The sequence below is a fragment of the Felis catus genome, chromosome C1, assembly GCF_018350175.1.
Source record: "Felis catus isolate Fca126 chromosome C1, F.catus_Fca126_mat1.0, whole genome shotgun sequence".
Classification (NCBI taxonomy): Eukaryota; Metazoa; Chordata; class Mammalia; order Carnivora; family Felidae; genus Felis; species Felis catus.
The window spans coordinates 1858081-1878537 of record NC_058375.1 but is presented as its reverse complement, the minus strand read 5'-3'; the positions used below and the strand labels follow the sequence as shown (position 1 = coordinate 1878537).

Genomic DNA, 20457 nt, shown 5'->3' with positions numbered 1-20457 from the left:
ATGCGGTATCTGCATGGCAATGGACCAGACCGGAGGCTCAAAAGCACTGGAGAACCCACTCCAAATTCCCGCCGCGATAAGGGGCCTCTGCGTTTAGCTGGGGCCGGGAGAAAAGATTTTTATGATAATTATCTTAGCGAGGAACGATTTTGCATTTTCTTTCTGTGCGATTCTGAGTTTAGCTGGGGAGGGGGCGGCCGTTGGGGGGCTGGGGGATGACTGTGACAGCAGAGAGTATGAAAAGTCAGATATTTGATGCTAGACCATTATGTGTGGAAAGCAATTAGCCCACAAATGTTTGATGAATTATTAGGGAGATGTGGACCCGGCTTATTTTAAGATCAGGGGGCCCGGTGGGGGCGGGCGGGCGGGGGGAGGGGGAAAGCAATCCAGGTTTTTAAAACCTTTTGGAAGAAAGAAGTTTCATTATACAAACGACATTCCCTGGCCGGGTGCTCCCCGAAGGGGAGTGGGTTTATCTTTCCGAGTTCTCGTGTGCTACCTGAGACCCATAGGTCTTTTCAACGATCATTTTAAGGAAAATGAGCCCATCCCCTCACTACCCAGACCTCAGCCGTTAATTTTTCTTTTCTCGACGGCCTAATTAAAACCAAACTTGAGAGGCGCGCGCAGATAGGATCCGGCTCCGTGACGACTTGGGAGCGGCGGCTCAGGGACACGGGCCGCGGGGAGGAAGGACGCAGCCGCCGGGCCAGGCTCGGGGATCGAAAGGGTAAATTAAGGCAGAGATCTCCGTGTTTGCTCCCGGCCCCGGCCCATGCCACTCCCTCTCGTGGCATTATTAGAGGAACCTGCGGTAAGTGGTGTTAATCATTAAGCCTCTGTGCCTCTGGAGGGGAGGGAAGGAAAGGCAGGAAGGGGAAAAGGCGGCCTCCCGCCTGCTCCGGCGTGAGCTGAGCGGAATCACCAGCCCCGGCTAGAAGGGGAGGTGGCTTTTCTGCTCCCTTGCGGGGTCTCAAAGGGAAGACGCCGCGAGCTCAGCGGCGGCACTCAGGGAGTTAACCACCGGCCCTCCGCTGCCAGTGCAGGGTTCCTCGTTCCTCGGAGGGACCCAAACGCTGTTCCAGAGTCGCCAGGTGAACGGCATGTTGCTTCGCAGTGGGGACGAAGGAGGAGAAGGCCGCGTTCCGGAAACGCCAGCCTGCTTGCGGCTGGAATTTTCTAACACCCTCTGAGATGTAGGTGTGTGTGTGTGTGTGAAGGAGGAAGGGTGGGAAGGGACGAGCACCGAGTGACGAGTCGGGAGCAAAGGACAGGAGGGCGGCTCTCCACACACGGTTCCGGGGGCTCAGCTGCCGTCCAAGTGCCCCTGTGGCAACGCCCCAACCCGAAATGTCCCCTTTCACGACATCAGTTTCCCCTTAACTTTTCTCTCGGACTCTGCTATCGACGATAGACAGGGCACCGCTTTCAGAGACCTACACGCCGGCGCTGCCCTCTCTGAAGTGACCCTGAAACGTCTCCCGCAGCACGGAGCTCTGCAGGGTGGAGGTTTCCAAGCCACAAAACCATGCTGCTAATAATCCAGTTAAAAAAAAAAAAAAAACAAAAAGTCCCCCGGGACACTTCCACGACAAAGATATAATACCACACGATACCCATTGGCTCCTATGGCCCGAAGTCCTGGCGGGAATTCGGCGTGTGGCTCATATAACCCGCGGTGGGGAGAGTGCGACGCTTCAGTGGAGAGCTTGTTAGGAGGGGGCCGGTCCCGCCGGCCCGGGGTCTGAGTGGCGGGCCCCGGCATGTGGCAGGAGTGACGGGCGGCCTCAGGAGGGGGGGCTTACCATCCAGACCGGGGGGCACCGGGCCCAGGGAGTACGCGCCTTCCTTCACGTGCACCAGCAGCTCTTCCCCAGGCTCGATGTCCTTGATGACTTTATAATAAATCTAGGCGGAAAGGCAGAGAGAAGGGGTGAGTGTTGCCGTCCCGGCTGCCGAGAGAGCCACACTGCGTGCACACGGGCGACGCCCGCGGGCCACTCGACCTGCCCACTAATTGCCGCTGAGAGTCTCCCTCCTGGAACTTTGCAGAATATGCTCACAAGGGCTAGAGCCCCGTGTCGTTTGTTCCGTCCCGTTGTTGGAGGTCGGTAAAGGGGACGGAGGACGCCGTGCCCAGGCGGGGCGGATCCCAGCGGCAGGCACCAGGGAGGCTGGCGCTTCTCACGGGCAGCGGGGCCTGGCTTGGGTCTCAGGCTCCTTTTCTCAAAGTGTACGCGAGATGCCCTTTGCCGGTGGGGGCCTGGAGGGGGTCGAGGGCCAATCTGGACATTCTCGAAGTGGCCGTGAACTCCGACAGAGGCTCTGCGGGCCAGGACGGCAGGCCGTGAGTCTCCCGTGAGCGTGGACACCGTCCGCAGGGACGGTGGAGGGACACACGTGCCTGCGGCTAGCTTGGTGACCGGCACCCGGCAGCCCTGGGGACCCAGATGGGGGCACCTTGAGCGCGGGGAGGGGTGCGTGGGGCCTGGGGGAGGGGCGGAGATCGAGGCCTGGAGCAGTGGGCTCAGGTCTAGGGGAGGAGAACGTGGGAAGTGTAGCCTCAGTACTCGGAGTGCCTCGGCCGGTGCCGCTGCATGTCCTGAGAAAGGGCCGTCTGCTCTGGGAACCCGAGGGCTCAGCAGGGCCACAGGGGCAGGGGCTGTTTGGGAGGGGACCCCGGAACCAGCTGCAAAGGCCGGGGTGACTGTGGGAGAGAACCGGGCTCTTCTGTGCCTGGGAGCCTCCCCACCCCTGGAGAGAGGCGACACGGGTCCTCTGCTGGGGGGGGGGTACCGACCCCTCACACGAGTGGGGCCGACACCAGGAAGGCTTCTATCTCAATTCCAGAAATGTCAGACAGCCAGGCCACTGCCCACCACCCCAGCACTTGGGTATTTGGGTCTCTATCCAGGCGACAGTAACCAAGGTCCTTCCAGAAGCCCAAAGGCCTGGCTGTAGGACTGGCTGGGAGACCAGAGAAAGACCCAGAAGATTCCATCTGCACCCAGAAAATTCGAGGGCTGAGGCTCCTCCAGGCCCTTCCCTCCCTGAGCTGTTCCGGCCCCGCCCTCACGGAGGACCTGGGCCTTAGGTGCCAGGCCAGGCTTTCCAGCATCGGGGGCAGGGACACGGTTCGAGCTGGGCACACGGCCTGCACGAGCCCTGAGCCTCCCCCCTGGCCCCCGGGCCCCAGGAAACATCTGGAAGCCTGAGCCATCCCCGTCACTTGTGGGACCCCTTTTCCCCTCCACAGGCCACATCCGTGCGGACTCCTTTACAAACCACCAGTCCTGACAACAGCAGGGAACCCCCCCCCCCAGGACACACAGAGCCCCACGGTGTCCCCGGGGCCTGCCCGGATTGATTCCCAGGGCACCGCACGGCAGAAACACACACGGCCCGGGCGTGTCACGCGGCCCAAAGTTCCTCCCCACCCCCCCCCACCCGCCCCCCACGCACCTTCATTTTATTTGGCACCTGCCGTCACACACGTCGCTGCCAAGACGTGGGGATTTCAAATGGGGAAGGGACCTTAGCAACTGTCGCCACAAAGCCATTGCTATTAAGATCCCGCTTTTGTATCACTTTCACTAAAAATTGCAGTGGCCAAATGGTTACTTGAAAAACAAATCAGATGAGCCACTGGATCTCAAAGTGGGACCCAGCGTATGGGACACTCCAACAAAGCCAGGGGACCCCGGAGTGACCGGGGAGGGGGCCCCGAGTCGGCAGGCCGGGTCTCACACGTGCATCTGGGCGGTGAGCGAGTAGGCACCCCAAGTGCACGTAGCCCCGGCCGCCAGCTACGTGCGCACAGGCTGGGGCCCGGCTGGGGCCAGAGGAGAGTCCTGGCGGCTTTCCTCAGGCCCCGTTAGAGGGCAATGTGGGCCCGCCCACCACATCCCTCCGCGGCCGCATCCCTCCCTGAGGCCCCGCTCTGACCTGGTCCCGCTCAGCGCGGCTCCTGGGGCCGCATCCTGCCTCCGGCCGGGACTGCTGAACTCCTGCTCCAGCCCGGCTGGCAGGGGCTGGGCGCGGCCCGCCTCCCCTCTCCGCCTCCCCGTCCGACCCCCTCGGAGGGCCACCCGGCCTCCCGGGACCCCCCCCCCCTCCTCACCCCCCTCTCTGAGTGCCACTGCCTCTCCTGCGACCCCCCACCCCGGTGGCTCCCAAGGCCACTGGACCTCCTGGAATCCCCTACCCGCACTCCAAGGCCACCTAGGTCCCCGCCCCCACACCCCTCCCAGCTCTGAGGGCTGCCCGGGCCTCCTGGGACCCCTCTACAGCCCCCACGTGTGGTCCCAGGCCGCCTGCCTCCCCGGGGACCGATCCTCCCGCCAACACAGCCTTGGAGGAGCTGAGGGAGGGTCTGGTGCACTTGGCCACAGGGAGCAGCTTTGTGCACAGCGGGCGCCCTCTCCCCAACCTCGGGACGGCACCTGGCAGGGGTGTGAGCGCAGCACAGGAGGGCAGCCAGCGGCCCGCAGCCGTGGCCGCCTGGACTTTGAGCGGAAGACAGAATTAATTGCTATTAGTGCTAATCGCAGGGCCCTGGTTAGGGTGGGGGGGCAGGGGCGCCCCCAACCTGCCTCCACCCGGAAGGGGAGACAGGAGGCGAACAGGGACCGGAGCAAACTTTTCCAAACTCAGCCGATGCCGTTGCCAAGGGCACGGAGGTGTGAGGGAGGCTCTGGAGTTTTTATGACCTGTTCCCACCGGCACAAAGGCCTTATCAGCCAGCCGCCTCCTGATCCTTGGTCCTCAGGCTCTGCTGACTTCCCAGGACAAAGGCCGGGCGCAGGCTTCGGTGGGACTGAGGCCTGGGCGGCTTCTGGCCTCTGGGGGCGTTACAAATTGCGCATTTACAGTGCGGAGCCCGGCCCCTTCCGCAGGGGCCTGTAATACATGATTCTGTAGCCCCTTAAAAACTCCTGAAGTGGGCGGGCGACTCCCGTTCACCGTGTGCCCCTCGGCGGCTGGGCCGGCTTCAGACCGAGGGCCCCGTCTGCCATGTGGACGGGCTGAGCACTCGTTTTCACAGGAGGGAGAGAGGCCTGTTCCTCCAGGAAAAAGAAACCCTCCCCTGTGGTGCCTCGTCCACCGCGGGAAAAGGAAAAAGGTTTGTGCCTGTGACAGCAGCGAAAACCGGCGCCCTCAACAGCTGCAGCCCTGCACGGCTGAAACCCTGTCTCCGTGCTCTGGGCAAGGCCCAGCTGGAGTTTTCTCTCTGGTTTCAGGATCTAAGAGCTGGGGAAGTCGCAACAGCTGGGTTCATGGGAGCCAATAAACGTCTGCTCGCAAACGGCTTTCAAAATACCGAAGCCAGACAGACAGGTCTGAGGTCAGGTCCCTGTTTGAATGTCTCTGCTCTGTCCGCAGGGACGGTGGTGGCCCTGAGTGTGGGTCCTCTCCTCCCCCTCGTCCCTCTCCCAACACGGGAGCGGGCCCCTTGCAGGTGGACGGAGCTCGGGGACAAATAAGCCCACGTTCCCAACACAAGGCGGAGAGAAGTGCCTGAGAACAGTCGATTTCACACAGGCCGTGCTCATTCAGACCCTTCCGCGAAAACAAACGTCACTCCCTCCCCCCAACGTTCTTTAAGACAAAGAAATATTTCAGATTTAAAATAGATGTCAGTTTTAGACAGCTTCTTGAGTTCCTCAAGTATTTTTTTTTAAATATCAAATCAACTCACGAGGGTGATACTGTTTTCGAACACGACGACTTAGGTTCTACGATTGTCGTTCCTACTTAATCTGGGGGTTTTACGATTGAAATTACGAGAAGCTGCCCCCGCGTTGCACGGGGTGCTCGGCCACAGCCACGGCTCTGCCCGGCCCGGAGCAAACGGACGGCTCAGAAAGGTGAAAGTGGTCAAGTGCACGGGACCGCTTCTCCCCCTCTGACAGTTTGAGGACCTTTCAAGGAGTGTCTGAGTTACGCGGGCAACATCGCTTTCAGTGTGCTTATCGCAAAAAGAAAACCTCCCTGCATCCTGGATTTCGGCTTTGTGCGGGATCTGTGAAGGCCTCTGGGGGGCTCTGCGAGGGCTTTTCACAAAAGAGAAGCAGCAAGGGGGAGTGGAATGGCCGGTCCGCTTCTGGCCTGTCCCCGCAGGGGACGCCGGTCCTTGGGCATTCTCCTCTCAGGGACCCCCGAAGAGGCAAGGCGGTTCCGGTGCGGACTCTGGAAACACCGCTGTGCGTCCTTCCTCCTTGAGGTCCCCACGCTGTGGGCAGTCTCTGCCTGGGAAGGGCTGTGGACACCAGAGCCCTGAGGCTGCCTGAGGGCTGGAGCACTTGGAGTTTAAAAAGCCACCCAGGCGGTGCTCCAAGCCGGATTGGGGACGGCTCCGGGAGCCGCGGGGGGCTGCGGAGGCCTGCCTGTGCCTTTTCAGAGCCGAGCGGGACCGCGGGGACAGCGGGTCTGGGTCGGGCCCCCACGGCAGGCTCAGGCTCCAGGGACAGGCAGACAATTCCTTCCTCCGCCGGGGAGAGGACACGGCCTGGCGTGCCTGGTGGTTGCCACGCTCCTGTCTTCCCACGTGGGGCTGAAGCAACTCGTGCCCGAGAATCTTTCCGGTCTTGCCGCTGTACCGTCTCCTTCCCAGCGGCACAAACGTGGGAAAAAGTCCCGCACGTCTGTCTCTTCCTTCGTCGTAGGTTTGGGGCTGGAGAGCGTGTGTATCTACACACGCACATTACTGGGGAACGTGGTCCCCACCGTTCTTACGTGGCTCTCCTAATCCAGCACCCCATTCGGTCAAGGAGAAGAATGGAAATTCTGACAAGGGCTCCGGCCGGTGTTGGGCCGGCGTGGTCGAATTTAGGTCTTGTTCCTTCCCGAAGACGGGGTCAGCTTGCTCTGAAGAGGACACCGCAGAACTCCTCGGCTTTTGGACTCCGATGAATTTGATATATATGTTAAGTCTTTTGTAAACTGGCCAAGAAACGCTACAATGAATCCCCTGCCCTTCTCCTTTCAAAGGGGGAAATTGTATCTAATTGTTTGGGAGCTACCATTGAAACGGGCCAATCCATTTACAAGGTTTAATTTAGAAAATCCTGGGGGGTGGGGGGAGCAGAGGCGGCGGGGGACCCGTGCTGGATGCCATCCTGCGGGTTCCAGCCCCGGCGGACGGCTCCACGCCCCGACCGGCCACCGCGGCGGGGTCCCCGCATCGAGGGCAGGGAAGCGAAAGCAAAAGAGAAGCTTCCGGGCCGACGTGCGGCCGGCCCGGGAGCACCAGGTTTTCATTAAACACAAGCGCTGGCTCTCCTGGACGCGGGGCTGTGTGGTTATCGGCCGGCTGATCTGCTAACGAAATGCCTTTCTTTAACAAGCTTGTCTGCTTCCTCTTCGGGGAGACCCGGCCCCGGTGCCCGGGCTGAGCCGGCTGTGCCCCGGGAAACCTGCTGGTGCTGTTGGGTTTTCCCTGCCGCCCGGCCGGCCCTGGGGGCGCACAGCGTGGGCCCCGGGGGCTCTCCTCCGTGCGCGGGGGCGTTCGGAGCCCCCGAGTCGTGCTCCCCGACATCTGCGTGTGACCCCAGCACCGGCTCACGCCCTCCTCGGCCCCGCTGGCCACCGACGTCGGGCCCCAGCATCCTTGCCCCGGTGAGGCGGGTGGGGACGGCGAGACAGCGCGCTGTGAACAGGCCTCCGCCCCTCTCTGCTCCCTCCGGTGGGCGTGTTACTTCCAAGCTCTTGATTTCGGGCTTAACGTTAAAACAAATCCAGGGACAGGCCCCGTCTGTCTCCGGCAGCGTTTCAGACCAACTCGTGTGCCCATAATTGCGGGAGAAAGAACCACCTGGGGGTGATCTGAGCGTCTCAGATTTTCCAGAAGGAAAAGCAGGGGCTGGTGGGCGGCAGGGGGAGGGGAGCGAAGGTCGCCCGGGGCCGGGGGAGGGTCATGCTACCCGGGGGGACTCTGCTGCCCGCGGGCTCCCCTTTGCTTCCCGTTTATGCTAAGTGGGAAGGTCAATCAGGGCCCTCCAGAGTCTACGGCTGTGATCCGACCACTTCCAAAAACCCAGAGACAGACCTGGAGCCCCCAGCCGTAGGCCGTGGACACTTTGTCCGGAGCAGACCGGCCGCCCCAGAGCCTGTGTTGGCCCAGGACCGTCTGTGAAAGCCGCTCACCACTGTTTAGTGGATGGGGCTGAGTCCAGGGGGAAATCCACGGCCCGACTGTGGCCTCTCTTGCCCTGGGCTCCGCCGTCTGGAGCTGCAGAGAGGGGGACAGAGGTGGCCGTCAGAGCCACAGGGCGCCAAGAGGGGGCCTTGTGGCATGAACGAGAAGCTGGAGGCAGGGCTGTGCTCACGGCCATGGGAGCCGCAGTCCGTGGAAGAAACGCGTGGCTCCCTCGGAAGGACACGGTCTCCTGTTCGGAGCTGCCAGCTCGGTTCTTCGGGGAGCCGTGACTTCAGGGACTTTCTCCTCGCGCCCCCGAGACCCCCTCCTGCCCAGGGTTCTTCGTCCTCTCAAAATGGGGGCTGAGGTCATGTGACGGGCTTCTGAGCACCATCTGGCAAAACCCACACTGCCTTATGCCTCTTAGATTCTCAGTCTGGACGCTGTCCCCTCCACGTCCGTGCTGTCGAGAGCGGTGTGTGTGTGCATGTGTGTGTGTGTGTGTGCGCGTGTGTGCACGTGTGCGAGTGCAGGCAGCGGGGGCTGGGGTGTCCATAAGTGCCAGGAAATCCTGGTAGAAACTCTTGGGATTATGGACATCTGAGAAACCCCATTAATATCGTGTAATGTTTCCTTCTCAAAGAGAAGCCTGTCTTCAAAAATCTTTGTTTTATTATTAATATTTCAGGGACGTTCTTATTCCAGCTCCAACCCAGGTCAAGCCTGTTGCTCTGTAGAAACCGGTGTTTCCAGCCGTCGGGACCGGTCACCCCCCTCAATGGGGTTAAGGGAAACAGCCGGGGTTCAAGACTCACTCCACCCCAGCCGAAAGTATCCCTGTTCCCTGATGGAAGGAGATGGAAAGACTTTGCTGCAAAGCAGTCAGTCCCACGTGGACCCTTATGTGGAGCCGGCAGAAACGCTTCCCCGAAACGTTAATAAGAAAACAAAGATGTCTGATGACACATCCGTGTGCTTTTCTAGAAGCTTGTCATGAAAAGGTACCTGCTTTGCTACTAAAGTTTGGCTCAAACGGTCCAGCAAACATGTTTCTTAAACGGAGAATCTGGATCCTGCCTCTCACGGAAGTGCCATCCTGGGCTCGGCCCCACGGTGTTCCTTCCGCTGCCCATCAGCTTCCAGACACGGGTCGAGGATACGCGCGGTCCGCACAGGAGGGGCGTGCCTAGATCTGACCTCCCGTCACTCAGATTTCACTTTCATTTGGAGGAAGGAAAAGAGGTTTGTTTTTTTAAGTTCTCTTCTAATTTTTGAGGATTATTCTTTTTGGCTTCAATTTCTGCAATATTTTTTGCAATCAGAAAAAAAACCCCAAACAACCCATACCACCTTATTTTCAGAATGCTGGGTTCTGGCTACAAGCTGTAGTCGTCTCAGGAGCAGAGGTGGATTCCAACTTCGCCGCGTCTGGCGGCAGCTTGTGTCCAGGGCTTAATCCAGGCCGAGCCCCAGGGCCGAGAAGGAGCCTGAGCGGATGAGGGGGGGCAGCTGACGGGGGTCCCAGGGACCTCCCTGGTGCGTGCTCTCTGTGTTTCCTAATGCAAAACTGTTTCTCTGAAGTCAAGAGCCTCGAACCACTTTTAATGGATTGCACGGGCGACGGGAGAATGCAGTCTTTGTTATGTGGTCTCCGAAAACATTTTTGGAAGCGGTGGAATCCCGTTCGCAGATGAAATCTCCTGTGGAACCCCAAGATATTCTCGGCAAGCGCATGCTGCTTCGATCGGCCGGGTCGGGCACCCGGGCACCCCGAGGAGCCCGGGGCTGCTCCGGGAACGCAGTGGAGACGCGCCGAGGGGCCTGGCTCCGGGGTGGGGAGTCTTCAGGGGCCATTTGCACCCTTGTAGTTAAAGACACAGAATAGGGCCTCCCAGCACTGGGGACACGTGGGGGCCACATACGGCATCTTCTCTCCTGTTCGGCGCTCAGCCCGGATGGCCGCCATGAGCAATGAGGGCCAGCGGTGCCTGCGTTCCCAGGGTGGCGTGGAAATAGCACGGCGAGTGAGGCTCCAGCGTGCCGAGCGGGGTCCTTGGCCTCCAGGGGGGCTGGCAGCAGGAGTGAGGCCAAGGGGCCTGGGGCTGAAGTCAGGGCCACCCGGCTCGGGAGAAAGATGCGTTGTCGGCCAGGGGAGCCAGCGGCCTCCGCAGGCTGGCCGGGACGCCGTAGGGGCTCACAGGGCACCCCCGGAGGGCGGTGCCGACCCCCCAGAGAGCACTTCCGAGCGGAGCCGCAAGGACAGCCGCGCGCAACTGGATTGCCAACAGAAGGCTCCAGGGAACAACCACGGGGCGTCACGGAGCTCCCTGCCCCGCGGCAGGACAGGGCCCGGCGGGGCCCGGCTGCCCCTCCGCCCCGGCACCCCCCGCCCCCACCGTCTCTCTGGGCGCCGAGGCCCCAAGAGCCACTCCGAGGGCCGGTGTGCGAGCCCCAGACCCACCTGCTCGTTGATCTGACACATGGTGAGGTTCTGGTCTTTACAGGAGCAGGCCACCCGGATGTACTTGAGCCAGCTGCCGGACCCCGCCGGGGCAGCGTCCATGCAGAGCTTCTCCGCGCTCAGGTCTTCGGAGATCTGTCGGGGAGAGCGAGAGCCGAGGAGGGTCAGAGACATCCTGTGTGCTGGTCTACACAGCCTGCAACTGCCCGATGAGGGACCAGCTGTCTGGGCCCAGTAGGAAGGCAGTTGGCGTCTGGACTTCAGCAGACCCCCTGGGCATCGGCCACGTCCTTGTCCCCCGCCTCCCCCCGGGCTGCCCGTCCCAGGAGCCTCTGAGAGCCTGGCGGAGGGACAGGAGGACGGCCCTTTCTCTCACCGAGCAGACTGCAGCCCTGGTCTGGCAGTAAAGGGGCTGCACAGCCCGCCCCCCCCCCTGCAGAGCCGCCCCACACGTGAGAAAGCGGAGGCCACTGTGTCTAAGAACAGAGCCCTCTGCTAAGGGGAGCTGGGGCGCTGGGCTGGAGGAAAACATTCTTGAAGGTAAAGGTGTTGTCGGGGTGTGTGACCGCACGGGACTCGGCGTGAGTGTGCGTGTGCAGGCGTGTGTGCGTGCGTGCCCACACCGGCGTGCACATCCCCCTGAAAGTAAGAGAGCAAGAAAAGCATTCAGTTTTCTTAAAGGTGAAAAGTTTCCGTTCGACACCCGGGGCCCGCAGATGCCCGGCCTCTCCCGGCGCGCCCAGCGGCCGACGCGCGTGTGACCGGCGTCACCGACCCGGTCCCCGCCGCGGGTCTCTCTGCACAAGCCCCTGGCGGGCAGGGCTTGGAGCTTCTCCGGGTGTGTGCGTCCGAGCGGGTCATTTGCTAGAAGACCTGAATGCTGTCCCCCGCCGGGAGAGGGGTGCCCCTGCAGCAGAATCCCTCCCATCCTCACCCCTGCTCCGTCCGGTGCTTGCGCGGGGTTCTGAATCCAGAGCCGCGGAAGCCAGCGGCATCTTGGACCAAATTCCCGGGCAGCGCAGCCCCAGGTCTTACAGCCTAGGAGGGAGGGGCTGAAGCCTCAAAGAAGGAAGGGGCGTCCAGTGGGCAGGGGACATGAGAACAGGGTGTCAGAAGGACCCAGTAAAGTCAGGGCAGGGGGTAGCAGCCCGTCCCGGCAGAGACAGAGGAGGCTGATCCCAAGCATCGTGGCCTCTGCTCCCCCGGAGGGCGTCCTGAGCGCCCGTTCTGGACAATAAAGCCCGGGGAAGGGCAGCTCCCGGCAGAGGCCCGCAGAAGCTTCTTCTGACCAGCAACTCTGGATGCTCTGTAACAGCTCAGGTGCTCCCCAAATGTCCACAGACACTTTCTACACAGCCAGGGCCTCTGATGGTGAGGAAACGGAGATCTCGGGAGGCAGGCGCGTTGCCGCGGGAGACGCGGAACCTGCCTCTGTCCCGTCTGCCCCCCCTGCACACGGGGGCGCCTGGAGCCCCTCCTGGAGCCACCAGCAGTGCCTCCCATAAATGACAAGTCTCGGAGCAGACAAGCTCGGGCCCAGCTTTGCTGACGTCTCTGGAGGCCTCCGAACCCAGGGACCACGGTTCTGTGATTCTCTTTTTTTTTGGGGGGGGGCTTTCACCAAATGGGCCTAGTTCTGAGAGAGGGAAGAGAGGCCGGGGGGCCTGGGGAGGAGGGAGATGAGAGACGGAGGGGTGGGGCTGGAGGGCGGTGTGGCGCAGAGAAGCCGGGCCTCGGGGTGCCAGGGGGCACAGGGGCACGGCTGGCTCCAGGCCGGCATCGGGAGGCCACTTGGGGCTGGCCGGCAGGGATGGGAGCGCAGGCCCACGTGGGAGAGGCCCCCCTCGGGGCACTAACGCCTCTCAGGGGCCCCCCTTGCGCCTCCTACCCCAACTGCAGGAAACCCGCAGAAAAGGCCCACAAAGCAAAACCTGCGGTTAGCGGCACGTCAACTGAAGGGGCAGTCCTGCCACCTTCCTCTGTCACCGGAGGAAGAGGGGCCGAGCGGCCGAGACCCATGGACCCCACCCCACCCCCCTCCGGGGGCCCGGGCTCCCTGTGATGCCCCCCCCCCCCACAGCCACTGTCTCTGTCCGACCCCACCCGTGGCACCGGCTGGGGAAGGCGAAGAGGGCACAGGCTGCCGGGACCGTCACGGCCCTTGCAGCCTCTGCCCCCACTGCCCGTGCGGCCCCCGTGGTTCCCCCCCACCCTGGGCTGACCTGTTGCCTCAAGGGTGTTGCTTCACCTTGACGGGCTTGGGTCTGTCTCCCCAAGTAGTGGCTAGAGGGACACTGATCCATCCGTCCAACCAACCAAGTAACCACTGTCCTAAGTGCTTAGAAGCCCTCTTCACCCAGTTTGCTCATATACGTGCGTGTGTATATGCATGTGTGTATGTGCACGTGCATGTGTGAGTGTGCATATGTGTGCATGCACGTGTGCGTGTGTGCACGCGAAAGTGCACGTGTGTGCTTATGTGTGCCTGTGCGTTTGCATGTGCACGTGCATGTGTATGCTTGTGCGTGTGTGTGCACACGTGTGAATGCACGTGTGTGTGTGTGCGTGTGAGGCGCCGCTCAGGTGGTTGCTGAGAAACCAGCAACATGTTTTGGGAAAAGACAAACCAGCCCCAGTGAGGAGGTGGCCCCGAGGGAGCCTACAGGGCCGACCCCCAGAGGCCCCCGCTTCCCCCCTGCACGCACCCTCCCCGGGGGGCCTCGCTCATCTGTGTCCTTTTTTGCCACCGTCCTCCACGGCTGCACCCTCCCGTCCCCCCCGCCTCCCGCCTCCCCGGCTGGGAGCGATCGTCCTGGGATGTGGGTCCCAGAGGCAGAGCACATTCTCTGGGGGCTGGGACTCTGCACTGCGCCTTGCAGGCTCCGTCCTCGGGGCTCTTGGCCTGCCGCGAGGGGAGCTCCGTGCCACGCGGGGGTGGCTCCACACCGCCCCCCAGAGAGTGAGTCTGACCCTCCGGGTGCTCACAGGACTTGTCCTGGGGGCAGATGAGGGAAAGCGCAGGGCGCCTGGACCACAGTGACTGTCCGTCGCCCTCCAGCACCTGTCGGTCCAACACCGCCACCTGAGTCCACGCCCGAGTCCCACGTGCGCACCTGGAGCCAGCCGCCTGGTCTCCCCTCGGTCTCCCCGCGGCGGCCTGGTCTCCCCTCGGTCCTGCTGCGGGCAGGGAACGCCTTCGGCGCGGACGCCCCAGCCCTCCCGTGAGCTTCCTGGGTCCTCGTGGAACCAACCTCTCTCTCTGCCTTAGGACGGCCGGGCAGGTGCTGGCACGTGGCCCGTGTTCTCCTGAGCCTTCCCCGTGCCAGGCAGCCCTCTCTGTCCTCTCAAGCGTGTCTGGGTGTGGACACGGCTGGCTGCTTACCCGCACGGGACGCCAAGCCGTCCCTGTCCCTGTGGGGCAGGCTCCGCGCTGGAGGGCCAGCAGCCCTCCTTCCTGGTGCCCCCTGGGAAGTGCCCCTTCCCTTCAGCCCAGAAGGCCTGTCCCCCCAACCCCTGACCATCTGGGTGGTCACAGGGTGGGCGTCACCTCCTGGCGGGTCCCGGGGGTCAGAGGGGACTCCTCCCTGAAGCTCCACCTCTGAGCAGCATCAGGTACCTCCTCGCCAGAGAAGGTCCGAGTCCTGGTCTGGGGCCCGAACCTGCAATGCCCGTGTGGTGGGAGGGCCCAGGCCTGCGTCTGCCATCGCGGCTGGGCGGTGGGGCCTCACCTGGGCCTCACCGGGGCCTGAGCCCCGGGCTCGGCGGGCAGGACACTGTAGGCCTGGCTCTGGTTTGGGGTGTGGATGGGCCCGTGCCCTCTGTGACTCCAGGCAGGGAGAAACGGGGTGCAGACACGTGTCTCCTCTGGCTTCCGCTCCTTTCCTCTCTCCGTCCTCCCCGCAGGGCCTCTGCAGGGGAGGAGCTGGGCCTTTGGGAAGCCCACCCCGAGAGCCCCTGCGGACTCAGGTCTCCGTCTGTGCTTGCGCGGCCCCGTACTGGTCACCGCAGGTGCTGGTGTTGCCGGGTTCGCCGCAAGAGGAGACAGAAGCCAGACGCAGGGCTCTGGAGCCAAGTCAGGGACAGGAGGGAGGGTCTCCGTGCCTGCTCAAAGACCCACGGGGTCCTGGAGTCCAGAAAGCAGGCCCAGGAGGCCACAGGTCTCTGCCCTTGCCTCGCCTACAGTGAGACCTTCCAGCGCCCAGAAGGCCAGGTCGAGACCACCCCTCACCCGCCTTGGCTCCTGGAGCCCGAGACAGTTACAAGTGGATGCGGGAGGGCGAGAGCGGCAAGCGGCTGTCCCCTGATTGTGCACGCTGCCTGAGGAGGGAAGGAGGGAGGGGGCCCAGCCCCCCGGCCTCTCCCCCCTGCGCCCCTCCGCCCCCGCCCCCTTGTAGGCAGCGGCCTGGGGGGCCTCGGGGCCGAGTCTCTAGATTTGCCATCCGGCTGCCTTGCCTGACCCCACTCCAAAGCCTTGCTCCGGGTTATTCGGGGCTGAGCTTCGGGGATCCCAGAGCCTCTCCTGGCAGCTGCCTCCTGTCCGTCCCCCCACTCGGCCTCACAGGCCCCCCCACCCCCGGTCCCCCTGCCAGCTCCCCTCGCTCATAAATCACCGCCATCAGAAATGCTGAGTTATGAAGCAAAGGGATGGAAAAATTCTTTTAACCTTGACAATTTTTTTTGCACATCATTTGAGGTTTCCTGCACTTCTAATCTGTGGGCTCTCTGCTGGGCTGGCTCCCTCACGTGCAACAGCCACGGCCCTGGCCGGGCGTGCAGGGGGGACGCCGAGGCATCTGTCGTCAGCTCGCCTAATGGACTCGGGGCATGCAGGAAGGCGCGGGCACTGCGAGCCTGCCCCCCCCCCCCCGGGGCCGTAAGGTAGCCCCGTCGAAGTCCGGGCATGGTGTCCACCCGTGACAGTGGTGGGGGGACCGGAGAGGGCCTCCTCCTACCCTGACCCCTTCTCTAAGGACCCCCAGAGCCGTGGGGGTCTCGTTTCTGTCCAGAGGCACATGCAGGCACGTGCACACACGTGTGCACACACACACACACACACACAGCGTGGTTACGATTTATGGGGTCCATGAGTAACTAAAGCAGAAAGTCCATTCTTGTGACGGAAGGAGGTGGGGGAAAGGCATTCTGGAAACACCTCTGTCCGGGTGCAGAGGGAGCCTGGATGAGCTCATAAATCCCCTGTCCTGACTCTCATTCTGGGGCTCAGTGGTGATATGACCAAGCACTGACCAGCAATGTGGCTGACAGCATGGGGTCATAACACAAGCAGACAGGAGTCCTGGCAGGCAGGTCATGGGCCTGGGTCCCCACCTGCTCCGGCTGAGAGGGAGGTGGGGATGAGAGGGGGAGTGAGGGAAGGGAGGGGTGGAGGGGGGTGGAGGGAGCAGGAGAGACGGGAGAGAGAGGGGAGGGAGGGGTGGAGGGAGCAGGGGAGATGGGGAAGAGGGGGAGGGAGGGAGCAGGGGAGATGGGGGAGAGGGGAAGGGAGGAGAGGTGGGGGATGGAGAAGGAGGGAGGGAAGGGAGGGGTGGAGAGGGGGTGGAGGGAGCAGGGGAGAGGCGGGCAGAAGGGGGCTGCTTCCAGGAAAAACAGGTATCTCACGGAAGCCAGTTCTCCAGGGCAAGGGCCAGCGTGGCTCCCAAGCTCATGGGGAGAGAGGGGCTAGAGAGCCAGTGTTTTCTGGAAGCAGCTGGAGGGGGCTCCCCATGCGTGTCTGGGGAAGACAAGGGCCGAGGTCGTTGGTCTCAAGGATCCGAGAGAAGCGTCTCTAGCTCAGGGCTGCTCTGAGCTGCCTGCAGCAGAACCGGGGTCACTGGCCCTTGCTGTGACCTGAACGTGACCTCGCTCTGGGGGTCCCCCCACACTCTGCAGCCTGAGGGGCTGTTTGGGGGCTGGGCTTCCTCCCAAGCGCACGTCTTGTCCCCAGGCCGTGGGCTGTAGCCCTGACCCTAGAGGAACACACGGGCAGACTGGGGATTCGGACCAGCGCTTGTAAGTGTCCAAGGGAATAAGGGGACAGAAACCCCTCGAGTGGTCAGCAGTGGTGGAGGTGGCGGTGGCGTTGGGACATCTCCGCAGGCAGCCCGTGGACGGGCGAGGGGCCTTGCGGAGAGGCGAGCACCCCGTCACTGGGGGGATTCAAGGTGTAGGTGGCCGTCCTTCCAGGGTGCTCAGAGGGAGGCTGGACTCTGACCTGTATGTGCCTGTCCTGCCCTGAAATCGCATAATTCCTAACTCGACAACACGGGGGTTGTCGGGTCGTCTTGCCTCAGTCCCTCCTTTGGAGCTAGAAATCCTCTTTCCTGATTTCTGGCTGCGTGCGTGGAGGCCCTTGGCTCCCTGCACACGTGGTGTGCACCGTAAGGGACACTTGGCTTCTCTTTGGAAGCTTGCTGCACACACCCAGCACGGAGCCCCGGGCCCACACCGGTCCCGAGAGCGCTCAAGTGTGCGCGTGCCGCGGGGACTCGTTTCCGGCTACTGATGGCTGTGGCGCCGGCTGCTTCTCCGGCTGGCCGCACCTGCTCCGCGGGCTCTCCAGAGACGCGCTAGGCTGGGGGGCTCTGTCCAGCACAGGACCGTGAGGGCACCGGTCAGAAGCGGGGCTCTTTCCTGGGTCTTCTGGCTGGTGAGGAAGTCGTCCCCTGGCCAGTCAGGAATCTTCAGTGGGAGGCCCCAGGACCCCGACGGGGACAGATCAGTTCTGGCTGTGAGTAGGAGAGCGATGCCCAGCAAACAGGTGTGTGTCTCCCTTCAGGAGCCCTGCTGCCCACCTGTGCAGGAGGTGGGCTTTCTGGAGTTTCTCAGGGTGTCCCCAAAGAGAAAGCCCCTGGTCACTACAGCGAGAGCCCCGGGCCCAGCCTCGGCCCCCAGCAGGAGAGGGTCCTCGTCACAGACCCGCCAGCACCAGAGCAGCGAGCTGAGCCAGGGGCTGATGGGCGGGAGTCCCGAGGACCCCCTCCCCTTGCCCCGCCCCATGGGGGTGCAGGCTGTTACGGCCACTCCCAGGGGGTGACTTTGCCCAGAGGCTCCGTCTTCAGATGTCATTCCTGGGATGACATAAGACTTTCACCTGTGATGTTGTTTGTACGTTGAATTTCTGTAGTGGGGACCCCGTCTACAGATGCGTCCTCCTTAAAGGTGTCCTGCATTGAGGTCGAACGGAAGGTATTCTGGAAGGTGAACGCCCCGTGTATGACTGCCTGGTTGTGTTGGGAGCGGGTGGAGAGGAGGTGGGAGGGGACATCGAGGCGGGCGCAATAGTGAGAAAGTCAGCCAGCCCTTCCCGCGAGACAGCTGGGACCCCAGGGTCTGGTGTCGGAGCTCCCGAGGGACGTGCCCGGCGCTGACATGCAGGGGGGGCCCGTGCGTTGCCTGGGGGCCACCTCGATCTGCGATGACGGCACACATCATTCCCTCCTAGCCAACCCAGAAGGACAGCAGAGAGGGTCACACTCTCCCGAGGGTCCCAGGAGAAACACCGGGGTGACTTATTGATATCAGTGCCTGGGGCGCTGGGGCCTGGGGCCTGCTCTGTCCGTTCCCTGTGGATAGTCAGGGGCACCACACCAGGACTGGCCTTCTGTCCCCGTGGGGACACCTGGGTTGGCTGCCTGTGCCGAAGCCCCTGCCGCCCCCCTCTCTGCTGGACGGAGTGGGCTCCTCACGCCGATGGCCCACCTGCTCTCACCCCCAGGGCTGAGCCCCAGGCGTCTGCAGCCACAGGGCGGCTGGGCCCCACCACACCTGTCCACCGACCCACTGCCGTGGCCTTATGGGAGAACTTCTCACAAGCATGGAGACAGGGTCTCAGCTGAATCCAGATTCAGGAAAGCAGGCCCTGTAGACCCGGGTCTCCCTTCTTTCCCACCTCTGAGGGGCCGGCTGGTGTGACGAGAGAGGCCTCTTGCCAGAGCCGGTCTTGCTGAGATTCCTGACTTCAAATAACCCAGGTATGATCTGGGTGCACACGCTCTGTCCCCGTGTGCACCCCCACCCTGACCCGGCAACGCCGCGGGGACACCGACACCTGTCTCGTGGGCGCCCAGGTGCAGAAGCATGGTCCCGCCAGGGCCCCCGGCAAACACCGGCGCGGAGGGTCCCAGCCCCACTCGGCCCCAGCTCCTTGGGTGGAAATTTCACAAGTGGTTCTGCTGCTGGGCCTGGAGGCTGACGGGGGCGCTGAGGCCCAGGGAAGGGCGGAGCCAAGAAGGGCCACCGAGGATCGGACAGGTGAAGGCCGGGTCCTGGCCTGGCTCGCGAGGCCCCCCCCCCCACCGCCGCCCCACCGCCGCCCCACCGCCCAGCTTGCAAGTCCCACACCCTCCTGCCCCTGCCCCTCGGGCTGCTGTGGTTACGATGCTAACAGCCCCAACGTCTTTTCAAACCCTAATTTGATTTGAAGCTGGGCCGGGAGCAGAAGCCTGTGAGCCGAAGGGCTGCCTGCACCACAGGCTCAGCTGTGACATTCTGAGCGAGACACCTCTGTTTTGTTCTCGATCATAAAAAAGATTGGAAAAAAAGCCCAAACAACCAAAACCAAACGCCTGTGGCGGCGTCCTTGCCCGGGGTGGGTGGGAGCCCGGGGTCTGCTCACAGGAAGCGGTTCCACCGACAGGCTGATGCGAGGCCCCGGGAGGTGTCACATTTGTAACCCTTCTCTGGCCACATAGAGGGTGACAAACTGCAGAGCTTGTGAACAGGCGCACCCCCCCCCCCCTTCCCCGGCAGGTGCGGGAGGAATTCTCACAGCTGCTGCAGACTGCGGGGGGCGGGGGTGCTGGAGACTTCCAGGCACGCGCTCTCGGCTGGACAGAAGCCTCCAGAGTGGAAGCCAACGTAGAAGCCCACCCGGGCCCCCCAGGGCCTCCTCACCCAGCTCTGTCTGCTCGGCTGCTACCCGTGCGTCCTCCAGCCCGTGACCTGGATTGAACGCTCCGAGGTCCGGGGCCTGGTTGTCCTCAGACCCTCCGGGTCCATCCCGGTCTCTGCGGACGACGATCATGCACGCAGGCTGCACCCAGGAGTGATTTCAGATGCACCTCTCAGAGAACCAGACGCGTCTGGGTGGAGAGAAGCGCAGTCTTCCCATCCCTTCCTCAGACATTCTCTACAGGGGCTGCCCACCCGGCCCTTCCCACCACGCTCCCCGTCATGCGGAGGCAACATGCCCTTCTGGCCACCACCCCCCTGCAGACCGCTGACTCTGTAGTCACTGCCGAGCCTCCCCACCGAGTCACGAAAGGCTCACATCCACCCAAAGGGGCAGCCACCGTTGTAGGCACTTCTGTAGATGAGGAAACTTACAGAGAGGAGTTGGGTAACTGGACCGATGTTGCACAGCAAGAAAGGGGCAGACAGGTTGGATAATGGGTCGGCTGCCTGCCTCATTCCTTTCATGACCTATGGGGACTAGTGCTGCACACCCTGGCTGGACCTGTCCTTCTCACCTGTCTTCTACCTGAGGATGGTGGCCAAGAACAACTAAGGCTTCCGCAGAGCTTTGCCAAGGACTGGTGTTCAGTTGGAGCTCACTGAGCATTTCCACCAATGGATGGATGGATGGGTGGATGGATGGATGGACGAATGGGTGGTTGGTTGGATGGATGGATAGATGGATAGATGGTAGGTGAGTAGATAGATGGGTGGATGAATATGTTGTTGGACAGATGGATGGATGAGTGAATTGCTGGCTGGATGAATGGATGGATAGATGAGTGGACTGTTGGATGGATGGATAGATGGATGGATGGATGGATGGATGGATGGATGGATGGACAGTTGGATGGATGGATGAATGGATGAGTGGACTGTTGGATGGATGGATGGATGGATGAGT

General features: G+C 62.6%; 1 protein-coding gene across 8 annotated transcripts in view; it reads right to left on the bottom strand.

Annotated features, from left to right (window-relative positions):
- PRDM16 (PR/SET domain 16) overlaps nucleotides 1-20457 on the bottom strand; it is a 313792-nt gene that overhangs the window by 37782 nt on the left and 255553 nt on the right. For 3 of the 8 annotated variants that reach the window (XM_045034966.1, XM_045034962.1, XM_045034964.1), the window contains exons 1-3: nucleotides 10978-12130; nucleotides 10602-10736; nucleotides 1809-1911 (exon numbers count right to left, since the gene is read on the bottom strand). In XM_045034966.1, coding sequence (XP_044890901.1) covers nucleotides 1809-1911; nucleotides 10602-10736; nucleotides 10978-11529 — 790 coding nt within the window. In that variant the 5' untranslated portion in view covers nucleotides 11530-12130. Of the gene's footprint in view, nucleotides 1-1808; nucleotides 1912-10601; nucleotides 10737-10977; nucleotides 12131-20457 lie in introns of those variants that run through there. The other 5 variants (XM_023257992.2, XM_023257993.2, XM_023257995.2 and 2 more) reach the window with 2 other exon arrangements.